Here is a 25,628-nt window from a genome sequence, read left to right as displayed (position 1 = left end):
CAGGAGGCAGAGGCAGGGGGATCACTCAAGTGATCCTCCCAGGGATTTGAGGCTGCAGCGAGCCATGATTGTATCCCTACACTCCACCCTGGGCAAGACCCTGTCTCTAAAAAAAAAAAAGAAGAAGAAATTTATTTACTTATTTATTTACTTATTGAGATAGGGTCTCACTCTGTCTCCCAGGCTGGAGTACAGTGGTGCAGTCTCGGCTAACCGCAACCTCCGCCTCCCAGGTTCAAGCGATTCTCCTGCCTTGGCCCCCCAAGTAGCTGAGATTACAGAAGGAAAGAAATTTTGACCCAGAGAGAGAAAGTAGTTTACCCAAGATCGCTCAACCAAAAAATATCTGACTTTAGGTTAGAACTCAGAATTTATACTCAATATCACTATTGTTGATATTGAGTATAAATATCACTTTATATCTAAGCATCAGTTATAAACTTAGAATAAAAATCTTTGACTTTCTTATCCCACAGAATAACTATAAAGATAAATAAATGTCCTTGAAAACATCTTGGCCGGGCACGGTGGCTCACGCCTGTAATCCCAGCACTTTGGGAGGCCGAGGTGGGCAGATCATCTGAGGTCAGGAGTTCAAGACCAGCCTGACCAACATGGAGAAACCGTTTCTACTAAAAATACAAAATTAGCCAGGCGTGGTGGTGCATGCCTGTAATTCTAGCTACTCCAGAAGCTGAAGCAGGAGAATTGCTTGAACCCGGGAGGCGGAGGTTGCAGTGAGCATAGATCACACCATTGCACTCCAGCCTAGGCAACAAGAGCAAACTCCATCTCAAAAAAAAAATTAAAAAAAAATCTTATAAATGAAATAGCGTATCATGGTGGTTAAGAACTCTGCTTTTGGGCCGGGCACGGTGGCTCACGCCTGTAATCCCAGCTCTTTGGGAGGCTGAGGCGGGCGGATCACGAGGTCAGGAGATCCAGACCATCCTGGCTAACACGTGAAACCCCGTCTCTACTAAAAATACAAAAAAAATTAGCTGGGCGTGGTAGCGGCCGCCTGTAGTCCCAGCTATTCGGGAGGCTGAGGCAGGAGAATGGCATGAACCCGGGAGGCGGAGGTTTCGGTGAACCGAGATTGCACCACTGCACTCCAGCCTGGGCGACAGAGACAGAGTGAGACTCTGTCTCAAAAAAAAAAAAAAAAAAAAAAAAGAGCCCTGCTTTTGGCTGGGCGCGGTGGCTCACGCCTGTAATCCCAGCACTTTGGGAGGCCGAGGCGGGCGGATCACGAGGTCAGGAGATCGAGACCATCCTGGCTAACACGGTGAAACCCCGTCTCTACTAAAAATACAAAAAATTAGCCGGGCATGGTGGTGGGTGCCTGTAGTCCCAGCTACTCGGGAGGCTGAGGCAGGAGAATGGTGTGAACCCGGGAGGCGGAGCTTGCAGTGTGCCAAGCTAGCATCACTGCATTCTAGCCTGGGCTACGGAGTGAGACTCTGTCTCAAAAAAAAAAAAAAAAAAACCAACCTGGCCAAAATGGGGAAACCCCGTCTCTACTAAAAATACAAAAAAATTAGCTGGGCATGGTGGTGGGCACCTGTAATCCCAGCTACTCAGGAGGCTGAGGCAGAGAATTGCTTAAATTCGGGAGGCGGAGGTTGCAGTGAGCCGAGATTGTGCCACTGCACTCCAGCCTGGGCGACAGAGCAAGACTCTGTCTCAAAAAAAAAAAAAGAGCTCTGCTTTCCGAAACCTGGAAATTCTGCTTTGCTTGGTTATTTAGCCTATGGCCTTCAGTAAGTTTCTGAACCTCTCAGCTTCAGTATTGATCTGTTAACTTGGAAGTAATAATAGTAACCACCTAAGAATTGTTATGAAGATTAAAGGAGGTCATCTGGTAAATGGGATAGAGAAAAATGGTATCTGTAAACCACTTGGCACATGATAACAGTATTCCTATGGCCTCCCATCTGGTGCCTTTTCTATCATGTTAGGATGACTGGGAAGGTTTGGGGTTTTAGCGATCCCTCATTCGTGGGCATCCTTTTTCCCTTGGGCTCAGTGAGATTCCTGATTTTCTCCTCCTCTCTTACTTAGGATCCCAAGTATCCTGTAGAGAACTTGCTAAACCCAGATAGTCCAAGGAAACCTTGGCTCAGCTGCCCTCAGGACAAGAGTGGGCAATTGAAAGTAGAACTACAGCTGGAGAGGGCAGTGCCCATTGGCTACATTGATGTGGGTGAGTTCTCTGTGGCCTAGGAACCTTGAGGAAGAACACAGGAATGACAGTCCCTTCTAACTACTCCACTAACATGTCTCAGTTCATTCTGGCTGAGCAGCCTTTATGGAATAAGTTTTACCTGGGTGTCAAAGGGAAATGTGGCCCTTGCCCTTGGAGCAGATCTGTGTGGAGAACTCCAAGGGCTCTATTCACATAGAATACAATGTGAATGGCGCTCCTCAAATTATGCAACATAACTACCATTCTTTGATCTTAGTGGCCTGGGTAAAACCTTAGGACACTGACGTAATTATAAATCCCGGCCAGGCACAATGGCTCATGCCTGTAATCCCAACACTTTGGGAGGCCAAGGCAGGAGGATCCCTTGAGCCCAGGCGTGTGAGATCAGCCTGGGCAACATGGCAAAATCCTGTCTCTACCAAAAATACAAAAATTAGCCAGGTGTGGTGGCGCACACCTGTAGTCCCAGTTACATGAGAGGCTGAGGTGGGAAGATCACCTGAGCCCAGGAGGTCAAGGCTGCAGTGAGCTGTGATAATGCCACTGCACTCCAGCCTGGGCAACAGTGAGACCCTGTCTCACAAAAAATAAAAATAAATCCCAACATATAGAACCTGCATACACCTGTAAATATCTGTGTCAGGAGGATGCTGGAGAGATGAACTGTGCGAGGATAATCCAAGAAGGCTGAATAGGAGTTTATGGATTGAGAAGATTGACCTTAGAATTCTCTGGAATCTAGAACTGTCCAGTCCACTGGTCTCAGTTTTGTCGGGACAGAGAGATGTCAGGCTCCCTAGCAAGGAATTAAGAGAGACAGAATTTAGCGCTCTCCCCCGGGGCCAGAGGACAGAGAAGCAACAAGTCTCTTTAATCAGGGGAAGGTTTCTGGCTGGGAGGAACATGGTGAACGTGTGCCATTGGTATTTGGTGGACTGGAGTCTCATTCCACTCCAGTTACTGGCTCCCTGTGGGACTCCACATATCGCTGAACCTTTCTGGCTTTCAGCTAGCTGTAAAGTAGAGGAGTGTCCTCCTTCCACCGTATTCCTTTGTCTTCAGTCATCTCATTCCTCTTATCCTTCTCTCAACCTTTTGTCCCCAGGTAACTGTGGCTGTGCGTTCCTGCAAATTGATGTGGGCCGTTCTTCCTGGCCCCTGGACAGACCTTTCATAACCCTGCTCCCTGCAACCACGCTAATGTCTCTAACTGATTCAAAGCAGGGGAAGAACCGCTCCGGGGTCCGCATGTTTAAAGATGGTAAAGAGGGCAAAAGCAGCAAAGATGGGGGTGGTCTTTATGAGAAACAGATGCAGTACTAAAGAGGACTGTGAGTGCTATTAGGTGTAGACTGTGGGAGGGAGCCTGTGCAGGGGTTTAATTATATCTGTTGGGGGCAAAGGGTGGTTAAGGAATGGTGTGCTTGTGTGCGAGATTTGTGTGGTGAGGATGCATGCTAGCTGGGGAGATGGAGATTTATGAACTATTTATATTTATACATAACTTGTGGTTCGGTAGGGCCCAATATATAGAACACACACACTTATTGATTAATATATTTTTGTGGCCAGGCGTGGTGGCTCATGCCTGTAATCCCAGCACTTTGGGAGACTGGGACAAGTGGATCATCTGAGGTCAGGAGTTCGAGACCAGCCTGGCCAACATGGTGAAATCCCATCTCTACTAAAAATACAAAAATTAGCCAGGCACGGTGGTGAGCGCCTTTAATCCCAGCTACTGGGGAGGCTGAGGCAGCAGAATTGCTTGAACCTGGGAGGCAGAGGTTACAGTGAGCCAAGATTGGGCCATTGCACTCCAGCCTGGGTGACAAGAGTGAAACTCTGTCTCAAATAATAGTAATAATAATAATATGTTTTTGTGGGTATAAGTGTGGATGTAGGATAGATGTTTATGTAAGTCATGGAAGGCTATATAGTGGTTATAGTTGTGTAGCATATAATGTTTACTGAATTTATACAAATCTCTGTTCACTAGGCACTACAGAAAAACATAAGATCTGATTCCTAGCCTCTAGGGATGTACAGTCTCATAAGGATTTGTCTGTTTTAAGTTGGAAGTATTTGTAATGTTGTAAAGGAAGAGTGACATTGGAGGGGCATATGATTTGGAGAAAGTGAGGTACTGACTGGACAGTGTTAGGAACTAAAGATGTGGAGGGTTGGTGATATCGGAATGTGATACCGTGAGCATGTAGAGCACGTGGTGGTGTGAGGGAGGTTGAGGTCTTATGATCCAGGAAGGGCCAATATATATCTCAGGTAATCCACTGGGTCCTTACTCTGCAGGTAACTTCTTCTTAAAATGAGATATTGATGAGGTCCCTGGAGAGGTATAGAATTTATGCTGAGAATAGTGTGGAACTGTGACAGAGGAGTGATGAGAAGGCAAGAGACTGAATATGAGAAGGCCCTGACTGGCCTGCTTGGCATTACCATACCCTGAACACCCAAGCCTAAGGGGACATTTACTGAAGACCTCCTTCTTTTGTTGGAGGTTACTCTCTATAGTTCTCTTCCTTAGTATTGACCTTTTCTTCCTCTGTCTCTCCCATTTATGCATTTCCATTCCCCTCTGATTTTGTTTCTCTTTTTTCCTTGAGTTGATTTCCTGGCTCCAGCCTCAGGAGAGTTATGGGATCGACTTCGCCTGACCTGCTCCCAACCCTTCACGCGTCATCAGTCCTTTGGCCTGGCCTTTCTACGGGTGCGTTCTTCTCTGGACTCCTTAGATGACTCTGTGGTGGGTCCCTCAGCCCTTGTGAGCTCTGTGCTGAACAAGGTATGTATGATGATGGAGTGAGGATTTAATGTTTTCCCTTCCTTTTCAGGTTTCTGTTTAAGAAACTGATGCTTGTTTGAGACATAGACACACACACACACACAAATACAAGTATCAACGGGCTTGATACCCTTTCTTACAGGTAGGCGTGAACTCCTCTCCTTCCCTGTCTCACACGTGGAATATGCAAGTGAGTGAGCCTTGGATACAGTATACACAAAGCTTTTGGACTATTTGCTCTTTAGCCATAAATTATTCTTGGATCCAAACTTAAATTCATACTTTATTTCTAAGTTATTGGGTGACTGTAGCTTTTATCAGACTTTTCCTTTGAGCACTCACTGTAAGTCCCAAAGTCTCGTGTAGTTTCTCTGTCATTATTCCCTTACAAAGTTATATCTTTACATGTGTGCTCTACAGTTTCATTTGTTCCCCTGCTTTTCTCCCTGTACAACACATGTATACAGGCATACCTTGGAGATGTTCCAGGTTTGGTTCCAGATCATGACAATAAAGCAAGTCACACACATTTTTTGGTTTTTCAGTGTATATAAGCCAACAATTATCTGAACCTTCAGTGAGTCATAATCTTTTTTTTTCTTTTTTTTTTTGGGACAGAGTCTCGCACTGTTGCCCAGGCTGGAGTGCAGTGGGGTGATCTCGGCTCACTGCAAGCTCCACCTCCCAGGTTCTCACCATTCTCCTGCCTCAGCCTCCCGAATAGCTGGGACTACAGGTGCCTGCCACCACGCCTGGCTAATTTTTTGTATTTTTAGTAGAGACAGGGTTTCACCGTGTTAGCCACGGTGGTCTCAATCTCCTGACCTCGTGATCCTCCCGTCTCGGCCTCCCAAAGTGCTGGGATTACAGGTGTGAGCCACCGTGCCCGGCCAGCGAGTCGTAATCTTTTTGCTAGTGGAGAATCTTGCCTCAGTGTTGACAGCTGCTGACAGATCAGGGTGGTTATTGCTGAAGGTTGGGCTGGCTGTGGCAATTTTGTAAAATAAGACAATTAAGTTTGCCACATCAATCTACTCTTCCTTTCATGAAAGAGTTCTCTGTAGCATGTGATGCTGTTTGATAGCATTTTAACCACAGTACAACTTCTTTCAAAATTTGAGTCAATTCTCCCAAACCCAGCCACTGCTTTATCAACTAAGTTTATGTCATAGTCTAAATCTTTATCATTTCAATAATGTTCGCAGCATCTTCACCAGGAGTAGATTTCATCTCAAGAAACCACTTTGCTCATCTATAAGAAGCAACTCCTCGTCTGTTCAGGTTTTATCTTGAGATTGCAGTAATTCTGTCACATCCTCATGTTCCATTTCTATTTCTAGTTCTCTTACTATTTCTTTTTTTTTTTTTTTCCTGAGACAAAGTCTCTCTCTGTCACCTAGGACTGGAGTGCAATGGCATGATCTCGGCTCACTGCAACCTCTGCCTCCCGGGTTCAAGCAATTCTCTCACCTCAGCCTCCCGAGTAGCTGGGATTACAGACATGCAGCACCACACCTGGCTAATTTTTTGTATTTTAGTAGAGATGGGGTTTTACCATGTTGACCAGGCTGGTCTCAAACTCCTGGCCTCAAGTGATCCACCCGCCTCAGCCATCCAAAGTTCTGGGATTACAGGCATGAGCCACCATGCCTGGCCAAGTTCTCATACTATTTCTGTCACATCTGCAGTTAATTTCCTCCACTGAAGTCTTGAAAGCCCACTAGGAGGGTTGGAATTAACTTCTTCCAAATTCACGTTAATGTTGATGCTGTGACCTCCTCCCATGAATCACCAGTATTCTTAATGGCATCCAAGATGGTAAATTATTTCCAGAAGGTTTTAATTTACTTTCCTAGATCCATCAGAGGAATCGCTATCTATATGGCAGATATAGCCTTACAGAATTTATTTCTTAAATAGCAATGCTTGAAAGTTGAATTACTCCTTGATCCGTGGGCTGAAAAATGAATGTTACGTTCGTAGGCATGAAAACAACATTAAGCTCCTTGTACATCTACATCAGACCTCTTGGCTTAGGTGCATTACCAGTGAGCATAAATGTTTTGAAAAGGAATCTTTCTTTCTGAGTATTAGGTTTCAACTGTGGGTTTAAAATATTCAGGAAACCATGCTGTAAACTGATGTGCTGTCATCTAGGCTTTGCTGTTCCATTTATAGAGCACAGGCAGAGTAGATTCAGCATAATTCTCAAGGGCCCTAGGATTTTTTAAATAGTAAATGAGCATTGGCTTCAACTTAAAGTCACCAGCTGCATTAGCCCTAACGAGAGAGTTAGCTTGTCCTTTGAAGCCAGGCGTTGACTTCTCTTCTCTAGCTATGAAAGTCCTAGATGGCATCTTCTTTCTTTTTTCTTTTCTTTTTTTTTTTAATCTTTTGAGACAGAGTCTTGCTCTGTCACCCAGGCTGGAGTGCAGTGGCACGATCTTGGCTGACCATAACCTCCGCCTCCCAGGTTCAAGCAATTCTCCTGCCTCAGCCTCCTGAGTAGCTGGGACTATAGGCGCACACCACCACACCCGGCTAATTTTTGTATTAGTAGTAGAGATGGGGTTTCAACATATTGGCCAGGCTGGTCTCGATCTTGTGACCTTGTGATCCGCTAGCCTCGGCCTTCCAAAGTGCTGGGATTAACAAGGTCACCCCCCGTGATCTTGTTAGTCTTTTCCTGGGTGGAGAGGATGATCTTACTCCCAATATCGCAGGGGGTGAACACACCCCTGTGAAAATCTTCCTATTTTCAGAGGGAGAGAGGCTGATATTACTCCCAGGACCGCAGGGGGTTTCCACAGCCCTGTGATACTCTTCCTAATATCCACAGGGAGAGAGGATGATATGACTCCCAATATCACAGGGGGGGTACAAAACCCTGTGATATTGTTCCTAATATCCAGAGCGAAAGAGGATGATATGACTCTCAATATCGCAGAGGGTGTGCACCCCTCCTGTAATATTGTTCTGAATACCCTGGGAGGGAGAGGATAAGGTTACGTTGAATATCGCAGGGAATGTACACCCTCCCCCTCTGATACCCTTCCTAATGTGCAGGGGAAGAGAGGAAAATTTCACTCCCAATATCACAGAGGCAGTACACCCCACTTGTGGTGATGTTCCCAATATGGAAGGGGGAGAGGATGATACTACTCTCAATATCGCAGGGCTGTTCACATCCCCAGTGACATTTTTTCCTAATATCTAGGGGAGAGACAATTATATGACAGCAAAGGTCGCAGGGTCTGTACATCCCTTCCTGATATTGTTCCTAATATCCAGGGGGAAAGAGGATGATAAACATGAAAGGGGGTGCACATCCCCCACCCCTACGATATTGTTCTTAGTAATCGTGAGGGGAGAGGATAATATTACTCCAAATATCGCAGGGGTTGTTCACCCTTTTGTGTTTTTGTGCCCAATATCCAGGAAAATAGAGGATGATGTTACTCCCAATGTCAAAGTAATTGTACAGTACCCCTGTGATATTCTCCCTAATATCCAGAAAGGAAAAGAATGATATTACTCGCAACAACGTAGGAAACGTATACCCGCGCTGTGGTATCTTTCCCAGTATCCAGGTGGGGAGAGGATCATATTACTTCCAATGTCGCAGGGTGTGTACACCCCTTCTGCGATCTCGTTGCTAACATCCAGGTTTGGGGTGGAAGACCCAGATCTCCACCCACCCAGAGTAGGTACGCCCAAGAACTAGTACATACTTTTTACCTCCACACTTTGGCATCTCTGTGAAGTCCACTTGGAGACCTTCAAAGGGGGCTGCTCCATAAGCTCATATGCCGGGCGGAACGGCTGGACCTTGCCTCGCATCATGCTGTCGGCAGGTAACACACCGCTGCCTCACCATTTTGGCAAGGGCTGACAAAGGCAAGATGTAGAAATACCAGCCTAACAACTTTTCCAGTGACTCCTGACCTCGATGGGTGGTTTCTTGCACAGCCAGTACAACTGCAGTTCCTAGCAGCTGTGGCACAGTTACTCTCCCATCTGCTAACCGAATCCATCCTTCCTCCATCACTTGTCCTTCCCTCTACCTGGAGAAAGTCCTTTTCTTCTTTAGAAGAAGCAGGTCCAAGATCAGGTGCTTGAGGGAGCACTGATGCCCAGAAGGGGGCAGATGCTGCTTTTGGAGCCTCTGAGTCAGCACAGGAATTCCCCAAACCCAGCAAGATGGAAGCTCGCTGGTGTCCCCTGCAATGCATAACTGCCACCTTGTGGGGTTTCCATACTGTTTATAATCATTGCAAGATTTCCTGCTGATATTTTGTGCCTTTTCCCCCAGAGTTCAATAGGCCCTTTTCTATCACACTCCACGCACTTGAAGGGTTGAAAAGACGTACCGAGAATCAGTGTAAATGTTGACAGTCTCACTCTCGCTGAGTTCTAAGGCCCCAATGAAAGCAATGAGTTCAGCTTTCTGGGCTGAAGTGGCCTGGGGCAACGATCTGGCTTCAACAACAGTGTCCAGGGTTATCACTGCATACCCTGCACCTCTCTCTCCTTGGGGGTTGAAGAAGCTGCTCCCATGCACGTATAGTTCCCAGTCTCCTGATGGCCAAGGCTGGTCCCGGAGGTCAGGTCTGCTAGAGTGAATTGAGTCCAACACTTCTACACAATCAGGCTCGACAGGGCTCTGATACTGGGAGCAAGGTGGCGGAGTGTAGGCTGTTACAAACTTCAGTGGTTATACGGGGATTTTCACAGAGCAAAGTCTGGTACTTGGTGAGTGTGGCATTCGTTAGCCAATGATGTCCTTTAGTATTCATTAAAGTCACCACGGCACAGGAGGCCTTTATGTTCAGGTTTTGCCCAAGAGTCAGCTTATTTGCTTCCTGTACTCGCAGGGCAGTTGCTGCCAAGGCCCTCCAACAGAGGGGCCATTCTTTAGAAACCCCGTCTAGTTGTTGAGAGATGTAGGCCACCGGCCTCGGCCTGGTCCCCACAGTTTGGGTTCAAAGTCCAGCTGCCATCTTTTCTCTCTCTGATGCATACAATGGAAAAGGCTTTGTCAGATCAGGTAGCCCCAGGGCTGGGGATGCCAGAAGTTTTTCCTTTAACTCATGAAAGACTTGCTGTTGTTGGGATCCGCATTCCAAAGGTTCCCAGTCCCCGTCCCCTTGGTGACCTCATAGAAAGGCTTGGCTAATACTGCAAAGTTTGGGATCCACAGTCTACAAAACCCCACAGCTCCTAAGAATTCTCCCCTGCCTTCTGCTCTTAGGCTCCGCTAGATGGCAAATGACCTGCTTTCGTTCTGATCCCGGGCTGTGTTCCGACCCCTGTCGGATAGTAAATCCCAGGTAATGTACCTGCTGTCGGCAGATCTGAGCTTTCTTCTTGGACACCTTCTACCCACAGTCCTCCACGTGCCAGTGTAGGGCATCTGTTCCCTTGGCACACCTGAATGCCGTGGGGTGTCCCAGCAGAAGGTCCTCAACCTACTGGAGCAACACGCAGCCTAGGTCTCTCCTGGGAAACTTCTGGAGGTCTTGAGCCCACGCCTCCCTGAAGATGGTGGGGGAGTTCTTGAACCCTTGGGGAAACCCGGTCCAAGTGTACTGAGTAGTGACACCTGACTCCGGATCTTCCCACTGAAAGGCAAACAGCTTCTGCATCTCAGGGGCTAATCTGATAGGAAAGAAAGCGTCTTTCAGGTCCAAGCAGGTGAACCAGCTGTCCTCAGCTGGCAGCAACCCCAACAATGTGGACGGGTTATTTACTGTTGGATGTAAAGTCAGTGTAGCTTGATGAAGCAAGCGCAAATCCTGAACCAGCCGGTAGTCCTTGGTCCGTGGCTTGGGAACAGGCAGGAGGGGAGTGTTCCATGGAGACTGACAAGGAACAATCATTCCAAAAGTTCTTAGGTGCTTGAGATGGACCTGGATACCTTGAAGGGCTTCTCTGGGGACTGGCTCCTGTTTTTGCCTCACCGGCTGGGCCCGTCTTAACTGGCCAATCCCGGAGAGTTGTCTTCTGCCCATACTCTTGGCCACCGCTTAGCCAGAGCTGGTCTTCTCTCTTGGCCCGGCTCAGTTAAGAAAAGTCTCCATTCCTCCTCTCGGAGAACCGTAAGGGTCATAATGACTCCCATTCCCGGTAACTTTACCAGCAAAGAGCCGTGCTCTGTCAAAGAGATAGTGGCTCTCAGCTTGCTGAGCAAGTCCCTTCCTAAAAAGATCAAGGGACAGTCAGGCATGTACCAAAACTGATGAATGACTTTATGTCCTCCTACAGTACAAGTCCGAGACAAGCAGAAAGCTAGCTTTGCTGAAACCCCCGTGGCTCCGATGACGTCAATAGTCTGTTTGGATAAGGGGGCGACAAGGGCAGTTACTAGCGAATGTTCAGCACCGCTATCTACAAGAAAGTCAATGTCTCCACCCCCGACTATCATTCTGACCAGAGGCTCTTTGGGAACGCTTGAGCCCTGTCTCCCTCTGTCCAAGAACCCTTCTGCCCGGTTGAGCAGGGCCCCTTCCTCCTTGTCCGGGGCCTCCTGCTCTGAGTCACCTTGTTTTCTTTTGAGCTGAGGGCATTTGTTCTTCCACTGTCCTATTTCTTTACAATAAGCACACTGGTTACGCTGCAAACTCCGACAGCCAAGCTGAGTTTCTTTCCCAGGGCCCCCCTTCCCTTGCCTCTTTGGGGGGGCCCCTCTGATTGCTGCAGCTGACAAACAGGTCAGCGTGTCGCCGGGCCTGACTTCCATTCTCTTTGCCATTTTCCTTACGGCTTACTGCATCCCTGTTTACAAACACCTGGCTAACTATTTTTAGTAATTGTGATGGATTCATCCCTGCAAGCCCAGCCTGTTTCTGCAGTTTTCTTCTCATGTCTTCTGCGCTTTGACGGACTAAAGCCATGTGAATCATGTGCTGATTTTCAGGGCTATCGGGATCACAGGGAGTGTACATACGATAGGCCTCACACAGTCTCTGGTAGAATTGTGCTGGACTTTCTTCTTTTCCCTGATTGACCTCAGAGAGCTTGTTAATGTTTGTGGCTTCCTGAGCTCCCCTCATTAATCCTTCCAGGAGAGCTTCCCTGTCTCGCTTTAGCCTTTGCATCTCCTCTCTTTCATGTGGGTCCAACTGAGGGTCAGTTCCTGGCAACTGGGTCCTTCCATACTCTTGGGCGTTTTGATAATCAGCTGGTGCATGTTCCTCTAGCCACTTAGTTGCTGCTTGAGGACTCTCTGCCTTTCTTCGCTGTTAAAGAGGAACAGGAGCAACTGGTGCCAATCAGCACAGGTGGGGTTGTGGGTCTGGATAACAGCTTCGAGCAAATCAATTAGGGCTTGTGGCTTTTCGGTATAGGGCGTTGTATTGTTTTTCCAGTTGAGAAGGTCGACGCAGGTGAAGGGCTGGTACCCAAAAACACGCCTCTCCACCATGTGACCATCCTCATCTAACCCAGTCTACCGCTGCTCTCTCAGGGGCATTTGTGTCCCCGTTTTGAGTTGTAAACGAGCTGTCAAGGGAGGAGTGGAATGGCGCAATGCGACTTACCGCAATTAATAATCTCAATTATTAATTGGCGCTAATACTTATCAATTTTAATAACCCATAATATAATTTTTAAAATCAATACCAATAATAATGATAATTAATATTAAATACTTATACTAATGATAACAATACATGATTAATATTAATGATTAATGATGCCTGATATTGATCTTATCATTAGAAAACAGTCATATTAGCTCCTAATAATTAATATTAATAATCTGAAAACTTTTTATTAGCAATTCTTTATATTAATATTAATATCGGTCATTCATATTCATGTCAATAATAAATGAGGAATAATTCATACCAATATTACTCCCTAATACCTCAGTGGGTGTACACCCACCTGTTATATTTCTCGTAATGTCCAGGGAGGGAGAGAGCATGATATTACATTCTATATCGCAGTAGGTGTACAACCAGCCAGTTATATTGATCCGAATAAAATCTCCAGTGGTTGGAGTATGACGTTACTCACAATATAGCACTGAGTGTGCATCCACCCGTGATTTTGCTCCTAATATTCACGGAAGAAGAGAATGCTATTACTCCCAACATCACAGGAAGTGTACACCCCCGTGTGAGATGGTCCTTTATAACATTCCAAGGCGGAGGGGGTGATATGACTACATATATGGCAGAAAGTGGACACCCCCAAGGATATCGTTCCCATGATCTTGGAGGGAAGAGGATAATATTACTTTCAATATCACAGAAAGTGGACACGTCCCCAACTGATATAGTTTCTAGTTGCAACGTGGGAGAGGAGGACCTGACACCCGGTATCCCAGGGAGTAGAAATACCCCTGTGATACCGTTCGTAATATTCAGAGAGGAAGAGGATGATATTACTCCCAATACAGACGGGTGTACAACCTCTGTACACCCAGGGTGTACAGCGGTCTGTGAAACAGTTCAAAATCTCCAGAAGGGGAGATGATATTACTCACAATATGATAAACAGGCTGTGAGTCCACCGCGGATCCTAAGAGCCAGAGGGGCAAGAGGGGCTGGCTCTTACTCCCTGCATTGCGGGGGGCGCCTCGCCCCCCTGCGATGGGGCTCGTAATATCCAGTGGGGGAGAGGGGGTGATATTACTCCGTTTCTCGTATTATGTTTTCTCTACTGCTACACTTGGTTAACACCCTGGGACATTATTTTCCATATTCTAGGAATGTGTCACTGTTTGAGTCCCAGGGGGTATACACCCTGTGATATTATTCGTGATAATGCGGCGAAATGTGAATCCTGATGTCAGAAGTCTCTACACACTCTGATATTATTCGCAATACCCTAGCGGAACGTTAATAATAATGTCACAATGTGTGTACTGCTTGTGCCATTATTCTTAATCTCCTAAGGGGAGGTTGATTTTTTTTGTCACACGGAGTAGTTTCCCTTTGGTATGATTCGGAATATCCTGGAGGGATGTCACTCCTTATGTCACAGGGTTTGTACACCTTGTCAAATTACTCTTATTATCCTTATAAGATATCACTCCTCATATCACCGAGGGTGTACACTCTGTGATATTATCGTCATATTCTAGGGAAATGTTTCTTTTAATGCCACAGATGTTGCACACCTTGTGAAATTTTTCGTTATAGTTTTGTGGGATGTGACTCCTAACGTCACACGGGGTGTACACACAGTGATATTACATGTAATCTTCTATAGAAATGTTACTCGTTAAGTCACAGGTCCTGTACACCCTTTAATATTCTTCATCATATTCTAGGAAAACGTGACCACTAAGGTCACAGGGCGTGTAGACCCTGTCATAAAATTCGTAATATCCCAGCGGGAGTTCACTACTAATTTCACAATGCGTGTACACCCTTTGATATTGTTCTTATTATCCTAAAGAGATGTGACTACCGATGTCCCAATGCATGTACATTCTCTGATATTATTCCTTATATCCTCGGGGGATGTGACTTCTAATGTCACACGGCGTGTACTCCCTGTGTTCTATTTCATAATATCCTAGTGCAATTGTACTCTTAATGACACAGGGGGTGTAGGCATTGTGATATTATTCATGATATTCTAGAAGGATGCTACTCCTAATGTCACAGGGGTGTACACCCTGTGATAGTATTCATAATTTCCCGGGGGTCTATACTCCTAATGTCACAGAAGATAACACCCTGTGACATTATTCATAATATTCTGATGAGATGATTCTCCTAATATCACAGGGGGTGTACACCCTGTGATAATATTCTTACTCTTCCAGGGAGATGTCACTCTTAATGTCACAGGTGTGTTCCTTCTGTGATATTATTGAAAATATGCTAGCTGGATACTACTACTAATGTCACAATGCGTGTACACCTTGTGATATTATTAGTAATATTGTGGGGGGATGTTACCCCTAACGTTACCGGGGTGTACACCGTGTGATATTGCTCCCAATATTGTAGGAGGATGCTACTCCTAATGTCACACGGGGTGTACAGCCTTCGATATTATTTGCAATCTGATAGAGAGATATTACTTTAATGATCACAGTGGGTGTACACACATGGGCTACACCCACTGGGATAATATTTGTAATATCTTAGGGAGATATAACTCCTAATATCACAGTGGGTGTACCCCATGTGTGTACATCCTGTGATATTATTTGTAATATCCATGGTAAACATTACTTCTAATATCCCACAGAGGGTACACCCTGTGATATTTTTCATAACATCATAGGGAGATATTGCTTCTAATAACACAGTGGGTGTACACCATGTGTGTACACTCCGTGATGTGATAGCTTATATTCTAGGGAGATATTCCTTCCAATATCAGAGTGAGTGTACACCTTGTGATATCATTCGTAATCTCCTAGAAAGATGTTGCTGCTAATATCACAGAGGGTGTGCCCCCAGTGACATCACTCGAAATATCCTAGGGAGATGTTACCCGTAATGTCACAGGGGTTGTACACCCTGTTATATTATTGTAATATTCTAGGGGGGTGTTACTTTTAAAGTAACAGGGGTGTACACCCTGTGATGTTATTCGTAATATCCTAGGAAGGGGTTACTCCTAATATCACACTCCTAATATCACACCCTGTGATAGCATTCGGAATATCCAAAAGGGATGTTACTTTTAATGTCACATGGGGTGTACACCCTTTGATAATATTCGTAAGATCCTAGGGACATATGACTTCAAATATCACGTTGAGTGTACACACATGGTGTACACATTGTGTGTGAACACCTCCTGTGATATTATCCGTAATATCCTAGGAAAATGGGACTCCTAATATCACGGTCAGTGGACACCCTGTGATATTATTGGTAATATCCTAAAGAGATGTTACCACTAAGGTCACAATGTATGTGCGCCCCCTGATATTATTCGTTATATCCTTGGGGGATGTTACTGCTAATGTCACACGGGGTGTACTCCCTGTGATATTATTCGTAATGTCCTAGGGGTATGTTACTTTCAGTGTCACCGGGGTGTATATCATGCGTATTCAACACCTGTGATACTATTCCTAACATCCTAGGGGCATGTTCCTCCTAATGTCACATGGGGTGAACACCATATATGTACACCTGCTGTGATATTATTCGTAATATCCTAGGGGAATATTACTCCTGATGGCACAGGAGATGTACACCATGTGTGTCAACCGCCTGTGTCATTATTCATAATATCCTAGGGAGATTTTTCCTTGAATGGCACAAAGTGTGTGCAAAAGGTCACAGAAGGTGTGCACCTTGTGATGTTATCTGCAATACCCTAGAAGGATGTTACTCCTAATATGTCACAGGGGTGTACACACTTTGATATTATTTGTAATCTCATAGAGAGATATGACTTCAAATGTCACAGTGGATGTTCACACATAGTGTATACCCTGTGATATTATTCATAATATCCTAGGGAGATGCAACCCCTGATATCACAGTGCATGTACCCGGTGTGTGTACACCCTTGATATGAGTCGTGATATCCAGGGTAAATATGACTCCTCATATCACACAGTGTGCACACCCTGTGATATTTTTCATCATACTTTAGGGAGATATTGCTTCTAATATCACAGTGGGTGTACCCCGTGTGTGTACTCTGTGACAGTATATTCTATATCCTAGGAAGGTATTACTCGTAATGACACAGTGGGTGTTCACCCTGTGATATCATTCTTATTTGACCTTGCTGCCTTTTTTAACCCACCCTACAAAAGGAATGGAACAGATAAGAAGATATTGAGATTAGACTGCGCTGCCGTGCGGCTGCCGCAGGACACTTTTCATATCCCTGTTTCTCAGGCTGTAGATGAAGGGGTTCAGCATGGGGGTGACCACTGTGTACATCACTGAGGCCACTGCACCCTTTCTCGGGGAAGATGACACATCTGAACCGAGGTACCCTCCAACGCCTGTTCCATAAAATCAGCAAACAACTGACAGGTGAGACCCACAAGTGGTGAAGGTTTATACTTCCCACCTGATGATGAAACCCTCAGAATGGAGGAAACAATTTTACAGTAAGAGAAAAGGGTCCCCGAGATGGGAAGAAAACCAAATATGGCAGCAAGAAAATACATGTTGATGTTCCTAGTGAAGGTGTCACAACATGCAAGATGGGGGAGTTGAGAAGGTTCCCGGAAGAAATTAGGAATTTCCACATCCTTGAAGCAGGTCATTTGTAAGGCAATCAAGTTGTGCAGCTGGGAGTCTAAAAGACTGAGAAAAAAAAAAATCAAAGACAAAAAACCTAGAAAGCCACAGAAACACGGGTTCAAGATGGCTGAACGATATAGAGGGTGACAGATGGCTACAAACCGGTCATAGGCCGTCACATTCAGGAGCATGTCTCTCTTCCATGCCTCCAAAAATGGCAAAGAGAGACATCTGAGTCAGGCAGCCTGCATAGGAGATGACTCTGCTGTGAGACTGGATGTCCACAATCATCTTGGGGACCGTGGTGGAGGTGAAACCGATGTCAGGCAAGGACAGGTTGGAGAGGAAGAAGTACATGGGGACGTGGAGGTGGGAGTCAGGGCTGACGGCCAGGATGATGAACAGGTTCCCCAGCACCGTGACCAGGCACATGGACAGGAACAGCCCAGAGACGACCGACTGCAGTTCTGGATCCTCTGAGAGTTCGAGGAGGAGGAATATATAGACATCTGGTAGACTCTGTGGGTCTGTATAGTTTGGACACCTTTTGCCTGGAAAAGAGGGTTGAAAAATCAGAAACAAGTAAACCAATACCTAGCATTGTGTCTGCATTTTGGATATAAGCAATTCACAAGTAATGTTTTCAGATTTCAGAGCAATCCACACTCAGCAATATTTTGTAGTTCTGACAAACTCAATTGTCTTATAATGCTTTCAACATCGATTGCTGTGTTATTCACGTCTTGCTGTACACACCTGCCTTGGAGACACTAGCTTCAAGAAAGTTCCAAGAACCACATCATCACATATAACAAATTCGTAATTGCTAGAAAATACACCCTATCTTTTCCGAAGAACAAGATGTAATAAAAGCATTGTCTTCACTTTAAGAAAAAGGTTATCCTAATTAAAGGAAATTAAGAACTCAAATATTTTATTTATTCTACTAGATTGATACGAATTCCCTTGATTTAGAACATTTGTAAGCACTATGTAACAGCTGAGACCATGCCATCCGGAAATGAAATGAAAGTTGATAGTTCATAAGCAGAAAATAGTTCCACATGCCAGTTAGGTCCTAGTGATTTCATCATTGTGTTTTCGGACTTTTCTCCTTCGAGAGAGTAATTGCTTACTCAAATCGGTGGGTCTTGTTTTAAAATTCATGGAAGCTCTAACTCCTGTCCTTAGCTTCGGTGGACTTAGAGTTTTCATCAGAAAGTTTGGCCAAACGCGGTGGCTCAAGCCTGTAATCCCAGCACTTTGGGAGTCCGAGGAGGGCGGATCACTGGGTCAGGAGATCAAGACCATCCTGGCCAACGTGGTGAAATCCTGCTTCTACTAAAAATATAAAAACTTCGCCCGGTATGGCGGCGTGCGCCTGTAGTCCCAGCTACTCGGGAGGCTGAGGCAGGAGAATGGCTTGAACCTGGGAGGCAGAGACTACAGTGAGCCGAAATCACACCACTGCACACTAGCCTGGGCAACGAGAGCAAAACTCCGTCTCAAAACACAAAAAACAAAAAGAATCAAGTAAGTCAAAGTCACACTGATGACAGCCAATTTTGGTGAAGCAAGGAAGTGTCAATTCAATCATTCACATAGATTTTGACTTTTGCTGTCTCCTATGTGCCAAGAAAGATGTAGGCTCTGAGGAATCAGAAACAAAAGAGACTCACTTGTTCCTCTCACAGTACTCAGTACTTACTGAGAGAAGGACGAAACATAATGTCCTGTCTGGAATGCAGGGAAAGCAGAATTTCAGGTCAGGGGATATTTCCGTTGAATTGTGTGGAGTTGAAGCTGAAAATCTTAACGAATGTATCTAAAATTCACTTTGCCTTTACTTTATGCATCCGTCACCTAGAGCTCACGCAGCGGGCGCCCACGATCAGCTTAATCATCACTCACTTCCATCGGATCAACTGGAAAACAAGTCAGATGAGAGTGCTGAGTCTCAGAGGATGGACATCTCACCCCTTGCCATACAGAGAAGTAGAAAGTGTGGTATTCAAAATTCATGGCCAGACTCGAAGTCCCGAGTACTAGACTTCCTGTTCTTCCAACTCTCAAAAAGTTGTGGGGTTTTTTTGTTTTTGTTTTTGTTGTTTTGAGACGGAGTCTCATTCCGTTGCCCAGGCTGGAGTGCAGTGGAGTGATCTCAGCTCACCACAACCTGTGCATCCCAGGTTCAAGCTATTCTCCTGCCTCAGCCTGCCAGGTGGCTGAGATGACAGGCGCCCGCCACTACGCCTGGCTCATTTTTTCTATTTTGAATAGAGACGTGGTTTCACCATGTTGGCCAGGCTGGTCCCGAATTCCTGACCTTGTGATTCGCCTGCCTCAGCCTCCCAAAGGGCTGGGATTACAGGCGTGAGCCACCGCTCCCAGCTTCCAAAAGTCTTAAGCAGAGCTCAGAGGTCTTAACCACAGGCACATCGGAGGAGCATTTTTGAAACGCTTTCCAGCTTCCTCAATAGGAATGGAAGCCAAACTCCGAATTGATGACTCCTTTGAGGAAGTCAAGAGCTGTACGGAAAGCCAGGAACAGGGGCAAGGGAGAGATGCATCCCGAATGATCCTGTGCCAATTCTTTCTGGAATCCTTGATGTGATCTCAGCTGTCCTTTTCATACTTGACACAGTGATTGTGGCACCCACTGGTCTAGCTGTGGTCTACAAGGAACCCCCAAAGGGAAGGGCACAGTGAGCAGGGGCATCCGCCTGAGTGACGAGGATTTGAGAGGGCAGGTTGGTTGCAGGGAGAGGACTGGCCAAATGCCATGTGTCTGGACTTAGACTGCATGGTTCAAAATAGACTTCACCCTTTTTGACTTCGTGATCTAGTATGAGTTATATGAAAAGGCGTTGCTCCTTTTCTAGTCTGTAAAATCATCCTGAAATGTGCACTAATAACGTGGAGACTATGCAGATGAAATGAAACAAGCAGCATAGAACACAGAGCTCAGAACCTGACCTTTAGGAAGCCCTCAGTAAGGGTTCATGAGGCCATGGTGTCTGTCGTCATCCTCTTTATCCTCATCATCACCTTCATAATCTGTTTGTTGTTCTTAGGGAATAGTTTAGAGGGACTGATTCCATGCTATCATGGGTGAGATGTCTATGAAAAGGACAACCAGTGGGGGAGGAAAGCAACATTTTGAATAAGATTTCTGAGACCCCCAGCACAACCAAGAACAGAAACTGCACAGTCTGCTGAGCGGACAGTTTGCACATTGGTCTCCTCCCATCTGCCCACCACACTCTCCTGTGTGTCCTGAGGAGGAGGAAACCAAACAAGGCTCCTGAACGTCCCTCAGCACTCACTTGAAGGGGTGGCCTGCCCCTCCACACCTGTGGGTATTTCTAGTCGGGTGGGATGAGAGACTGAGGAAAGAAATAAGACACAGAGACAAAGTATAGAGAAACGACAGTGAGCCCAGGGGACCGGCGCTCAGCATACCAAGGACCTGCACCGGCACCGGCCTCTGAGTTCCCTCAGTTTTTACTGATTATTATTTTTATTATTTTAGCAAAAAGGAATGTAGTAGGAGGGCAGGGTGATAATAAGGAGAAGGTCAGCAATGAACATGTGAGCAATAGAATCTATATCATAATGAAGTTCAAGGGAAGGTACTATGACTGGACATGTACGTAAGCCAGATTTATGTTTCTCTCCACCCAAACATCTCAGCGGAGTAAAGAATAACAAGGCAGCATTGCTGCAAACATGTCTCATCTCCCACCATAGGGCGGTTTTTCCCCCATCTCAGAATTGAACAAATATACAATCGGGTTTTATACCGAGACATTCAGTTCCCAGGGGCAGGCAGGAGACAGGGGCCTTCCTCTCTCTCAACTGCAAGAGGCTTTCCTCTTTGACTAATCCACCTCAGCACAGACCCTTTACGGGTGTCGGGCTCGGGGACGGTCAGGTCTTTCTCATCCCACGAGGCCACTTTTCAGACTATCACATCAGGAGAAACCTTGGACAATACGCCGCTTTCAAAGGCAGGGCTCCCTGCGGCTTTCCACAGTGTATCGTGCCCCTGGTTTATTGAGACTAGAGAATGGCGATGACTTTTACCAAGTATACTGCTTGGAAACATCTTGTTAACAAGGCACGTCCTGCACAGCCCTAGATCCCTTAAAGCTTGATTTCATACGACACATGTTTTTGTGAGCTTCAGGTTGGGTCAAAGTGACTGGGGCAAAGCTACACATTAACAACATCTCAGCAAAGCAATTGTTGAAAGTACAGGTCTTTCTCCAAATGGAGTCTCTTATGTCTTTCCTTTCTACATAGACACAGTAAGAGTCTGATCTCTCTTTCTTTTCCCTACACTCACTGAACTGCCCTTCCCCTCTGCTGGGCCATGACTGCGGAGAACAGGTCCACTGTCCTCCCTGTGTGGTGCACCATGGAGGCTCAGACTCCGTCCTCAAGGCTGGCAAGAAGACAGGGTGAGACGTGAGCCTCCTGATACAGGTGACGGGAGTGGAGCCCCCAGGACTGGAACCTCACACTGCAGGGCTGGAGGCACAGACTGAGGATTTACTATTCTGTGGCCTGGGTGGCTCAAGGCACAGAGCTCCTTCTTAGCCAAGGTCACCCAATTTCCCCAACCTCTAAGGATGTCCTTATAATAATGCAAGAAGAAGAAGAGAAAAGTAAGTGTCCTTAGAAGTTTTGGGGTTCTTCCTCTAATCAGGAGAAAGCTAGTGTGTATTCTTCCCTTCTTTCTTTTTAAACATCCAACTGCTTTAATTTTCATCTTTTATTGTGGGAAAATATACCACGTATAAATATTAAAAATTATAAATATATATTAGTTCATATAGAATGGCCAGTATAAACATTTACAGTTTCCACGCTTTTTCAGTTTACAGTTTCATGAGATTAAGTACGTTCACATTGTTTAGCAACCATCACCGCCATCGTCTCCGGAACAGTTGTATCTTTCAAAATGGAAATTGCACCCATTCACTAAGCTCTCCACTCCTCTCCGTGCCCCGCCCCTGGGGGCCACCTTTCTAGTTTGCAACTCTATGAGTTTAACTACTCTAGACACTTGATAGATAAGTGGAATCATACCGTGTTTTATTTTTTTGTTTTGGAAACAGAGTCTTTCTCTGTCACCCTGGCTGGAGTGCAGTGGCTTGATGTCGCCTCACTGCAACCTCCACATCCTGGGTTCAAGCGATTCTTGTGTCTCAGCCTCCCGAGTAGCTGGGATTACAGGCGTGCGCCACCACGCCCAGCTAATTTTTGTATTTTTAATAGAGACGGGCTTTCACCATATTGGCCAGGCTGGTCTCGAACTCCTGACCTGAAGTGATCCGCCTGGCTCAGCCTCCCAAAGTGCTGGGGTTACAGGTGCAGGCCACTGAGCCTGGGCGTGTTTATCCTTTTGGGATTTATTTATTTCACTGACGATAATGTTTTCAAGGTTCATCCATGTTGCGGCCTGCGTCAGAAGTGCCTCTCTGTTTTTTTTGTTTTGTTTTGTTTTTTGTTTGTTCGTTTGATTTTGTTTTGTTTTGTGTTTCCATGGAGTCTCACTCTGTCGCACAGGCTGGAGTGCAGTGGCACAATCTGGGCTCACTGCAACCTCCACCTCCTGGGTTCCAGCTATTCTTGTGCCTCAGCTTCCCGAGTAGTTGGGAATATAGGCACACGCCACCATGCTCGTCTCATTTTTTGCATTTTCAGTAGAGACAGGGTTTCACCAAGATGGCCAGGCTGGTCTTGAATTCCTGACCTCAGGTGATCCGCCCACCTCAGTCTTCCAAAACGCTGCGATTACAGGCGTGAGCCACCGCACCGGCCAGAAGTGCCTGCCTTTTGAAGGCTGAATAGTCTTCCATTGTATGAAGGAACTGCAGTATGCTTTTTCATTCATCTGTCCACGAACCCTTGGGTTGCTTCCACATTTTGGCTGTTGTGAATAATGCTGCTATGAATATGGGTGTACACAAATCTGTCTTCCACTCCTGGCTTCTAATTCTTTTTGGCAGGTACCCACAAATGCAACTGTGGGAACATCTGATCATTCTGTTTCTAATTTTTCCAGTACACGCCATACTATTTTCCCCGTTCCTTCACAGTTTTACATTCCCTCCGATCAGATTCGAGCATTCCTACTTCCCTCTAGTCTCACCAATGCCTGTTTGTTTATCACACCCATCCTAATGTGTGGTATCACATTCTTGGTTTGATTTGCGCTTCCCTATGATGAGTGATTTTGAACATCATTTTAGATGCTTATTGGCCATTGCTATATCTTCTTTAGGGACACGTCTACTCGAGTCTTCTGACCATTGTTGATGGGATGCTTTGGGTTTCTTGTTGTTTAGTTCTAGCTGTTCTTTATATATGATGGCTACCAGCCTCTTTTCAGATATATGCTTTGCAAATCTTTTTCCTAATCCATGGGTTATCTTTTCACTCAGTTCGCAGTGTTTTTTGCTGCACAAAAGTGTCTGTCATTTATATGTAATCCAAGGAATCTAATTTTCTTTTGTTGCCTATGCTTTTGGTGTCATATCCCAGAGAACATTGCCCAATCTGATGTCATGAAAGTGTGGCCAATGTTTTCTTTTAGGCGTATGATACTTTTAGCGCTGGGGGTGAGGTCTCTGATCCAGTTTGTGTTAATTTTTGCACCTGGTGTGACATAGGGTCCACCTTCATTCTTCTGCATGTGGAAATCAAGTTTCTCCAACACCATTTCTTGAAAAGGCTGCTTTTCCACCAATGAGCTTTCTTAGCACTCATGTGCAAAATCATTTGAACATATAGGTGAGAAGTTATTTCTGGGCTCCAAAACAAACAAACAACAACAGACAACAGATAAGGATACAGCATGGGCCGGGCGCTGTCGCTCACGCCTGTAATCCCAGCCCTTTGGGAGGCCGAGTCGGGCGGATCACCTGAGGTCAGGAGTTGAAGACCAGCCTGACCGACAGGGAGAAACCTCCGTCTCTACTAGAAATAAAACATTAGCTGGGCGTGCTGGCACATGCCTGTAATCCCAGCTACTCGGGAGGTGGACGCAGGAGAATCGCTTGAACCCAGGAGGCAGAGGTTGCGGTCAGCCAAGATTGCATCATGACACTCCAACCTGGGCAACAAGAGCGAAACTCCATCTCAAAACAAAAAACAAAAAACCAGCATGATTTCAAGAGCAGAAAGAGAAGAGCTTAAAAACCAGCATAATGAGAAAGTTAGGAAGCTTCTTACCAAAGCATCTGGAAATATGCAAGCAATTCTTATGAACTAAAATTTTCATACTGTACTATCAAACACTAGAACTCACTTATTCCATCTTTCTGTATTTTGGGACCCAATTATCCACTTGTCTTCATTCCCTATCCCACCCCTTTTCTTCCTAGCGTCTGCTAACCACATTTATACTTTCCACCTTCCTGAGATTCCTTTTGTGTGTAGGTGTGTGATGGAGTCTCTTTCTGTTGCCCAGGTTGGAGTATGCAGGCACAATCCGGGCTCACTGCAAGATCCGCCTCCCGAGTTCAAGCGCTTCTTGGGCTTCAGCCCTCTGAGTAGCTGAGACTACAGGCACGCGTCACCACGCCCGGCTCATTGTTTGTGTTTTCCGTAGAGACGGGGTTTCACCATGTTGGCCAGGTGGGTCTCGAACTCCTGGACTCAAGTGATACGTGCGACTCGGCCTCCCAGAGTACTGGGATTACAGGCCTGAGCCAACACACCTGGCCAAGGTTTCCTTTTTTCTTCCTACATAGACGTGAGGACATGAAATATTTGTCATTCTGTGCTGGCTTATTTCATTTAATATACAGACCTGCAATCTCATACATTTTGTCTGTAGCGGAGAGGAGTTTCTTCCTTTTTAGGCTGAATAATACTTCACTGGGTTTGTATACCACAGTTTCTTCATTGAAACAAATTTCTGAAGAGCAAATGTTCTTAAAATGTCTCAGAATGTGAATCTTCAGGGATACTGTGCCCATTTTATTCTTTTCTATTTCCCATCTTATGTATATGCAAGTGTATAACAAAGCAGCAATCAATGTGTGTATAAATCTACAACTTCAACAAACGTAAAATGCAAATGCTAAGTGGTGGCTGGGCGCGGTCGCTCATGCCTGTAATCCCAGCAGTTTGGGGGGCGGAAGCGGGCGGATCACCTGAGGTCGGGAGTTCAAGACCAGCCTGACCAAAATGGAGAAACACTGTCTCTATTAACAATACAAAAAAAAAAAAAAAAAAAAAATAGCCAGTCGTGGTAGCGCATGCCTGTAATCCCAGCTACTTGGAAGGCTGAGACAGGAGAATTGCTTGAATACGGGAGGCAGAGGTTGCAGTGAGCCGAGACCGTACCATTGAACTCCAGCCTGGGCAACAAGAGTGAAACTCTGACTCAAAAAAAAAAAGGAAAAGAAAGAAATAGAAA

The 25,628-nt window shown here is 45.6% G+C and overlaps 1 protein-coding gene and 1 pseudogene across 8 annotated transcripts in view; one reads left to right on the top strand and one right to left on the bottom strand.

Annotated features, from left to right (window-relative positions):
- XNDC1N (XRCC1 N-terminal domain containing 1, N-terminal like) overlaps positions 1-25,628 on the top strand; it is a 72,851-nt gene that overhangs the window by 7,535 nt on the left and 39,688 nt on the right. For 3 of the 8 annotated variants that reach the window (XM_034933288.3, XM_034933289.3, XM_055093744.2), the window contains 3 exons: positions 2,065-2,206; positions 3,315-3,470; positions 4,831-5,009. In XM_034933288.3, the coding sequence (XP_034789179.1) occupies positions 2,065-2,206; positions 3,315-3,470; positions 4,831-5,009 (477 nt within the window). Of the gene's footprint in view, positions 1-2,064; positions 2,207-3,314; positions 3,471-4,830; positions 5,010-5,058; positions 9,059-24,674; positions 24,842-25,628 lie in introns of those variants that run through there. The other 5 variants (XM_063608648.1, XM_063608649.1, XM_034933286.3 and 2 more) reach the window with 4 other exon arrangements.
- On the bottom strand, positions 16,550-17,551 carry LOC117974965 (olfactory receptor 7E24-like; annotated as a pseudogene).

The sequence above is a fragment of the Pan paniscus genome, chromosome 9 (assembly GCF_029289425.2).
Source record: "Pan paniscus chromosome 9, NHGRI_mPanPan1-v2.0_pri, whole genome shotgun sequence".
NCBI classification, from domain to species: domain Eukaryota; kingdom Metazoa; phylum Chordata; class Mammalia; order Primates; family Hominidae; genus Pan; species Pan paniscus.
The sequence above is the reverse complement of the archived record's forward strand: the minus strand, read 5'-3'. Positions and strand labels throughout refer to the sequence as shown.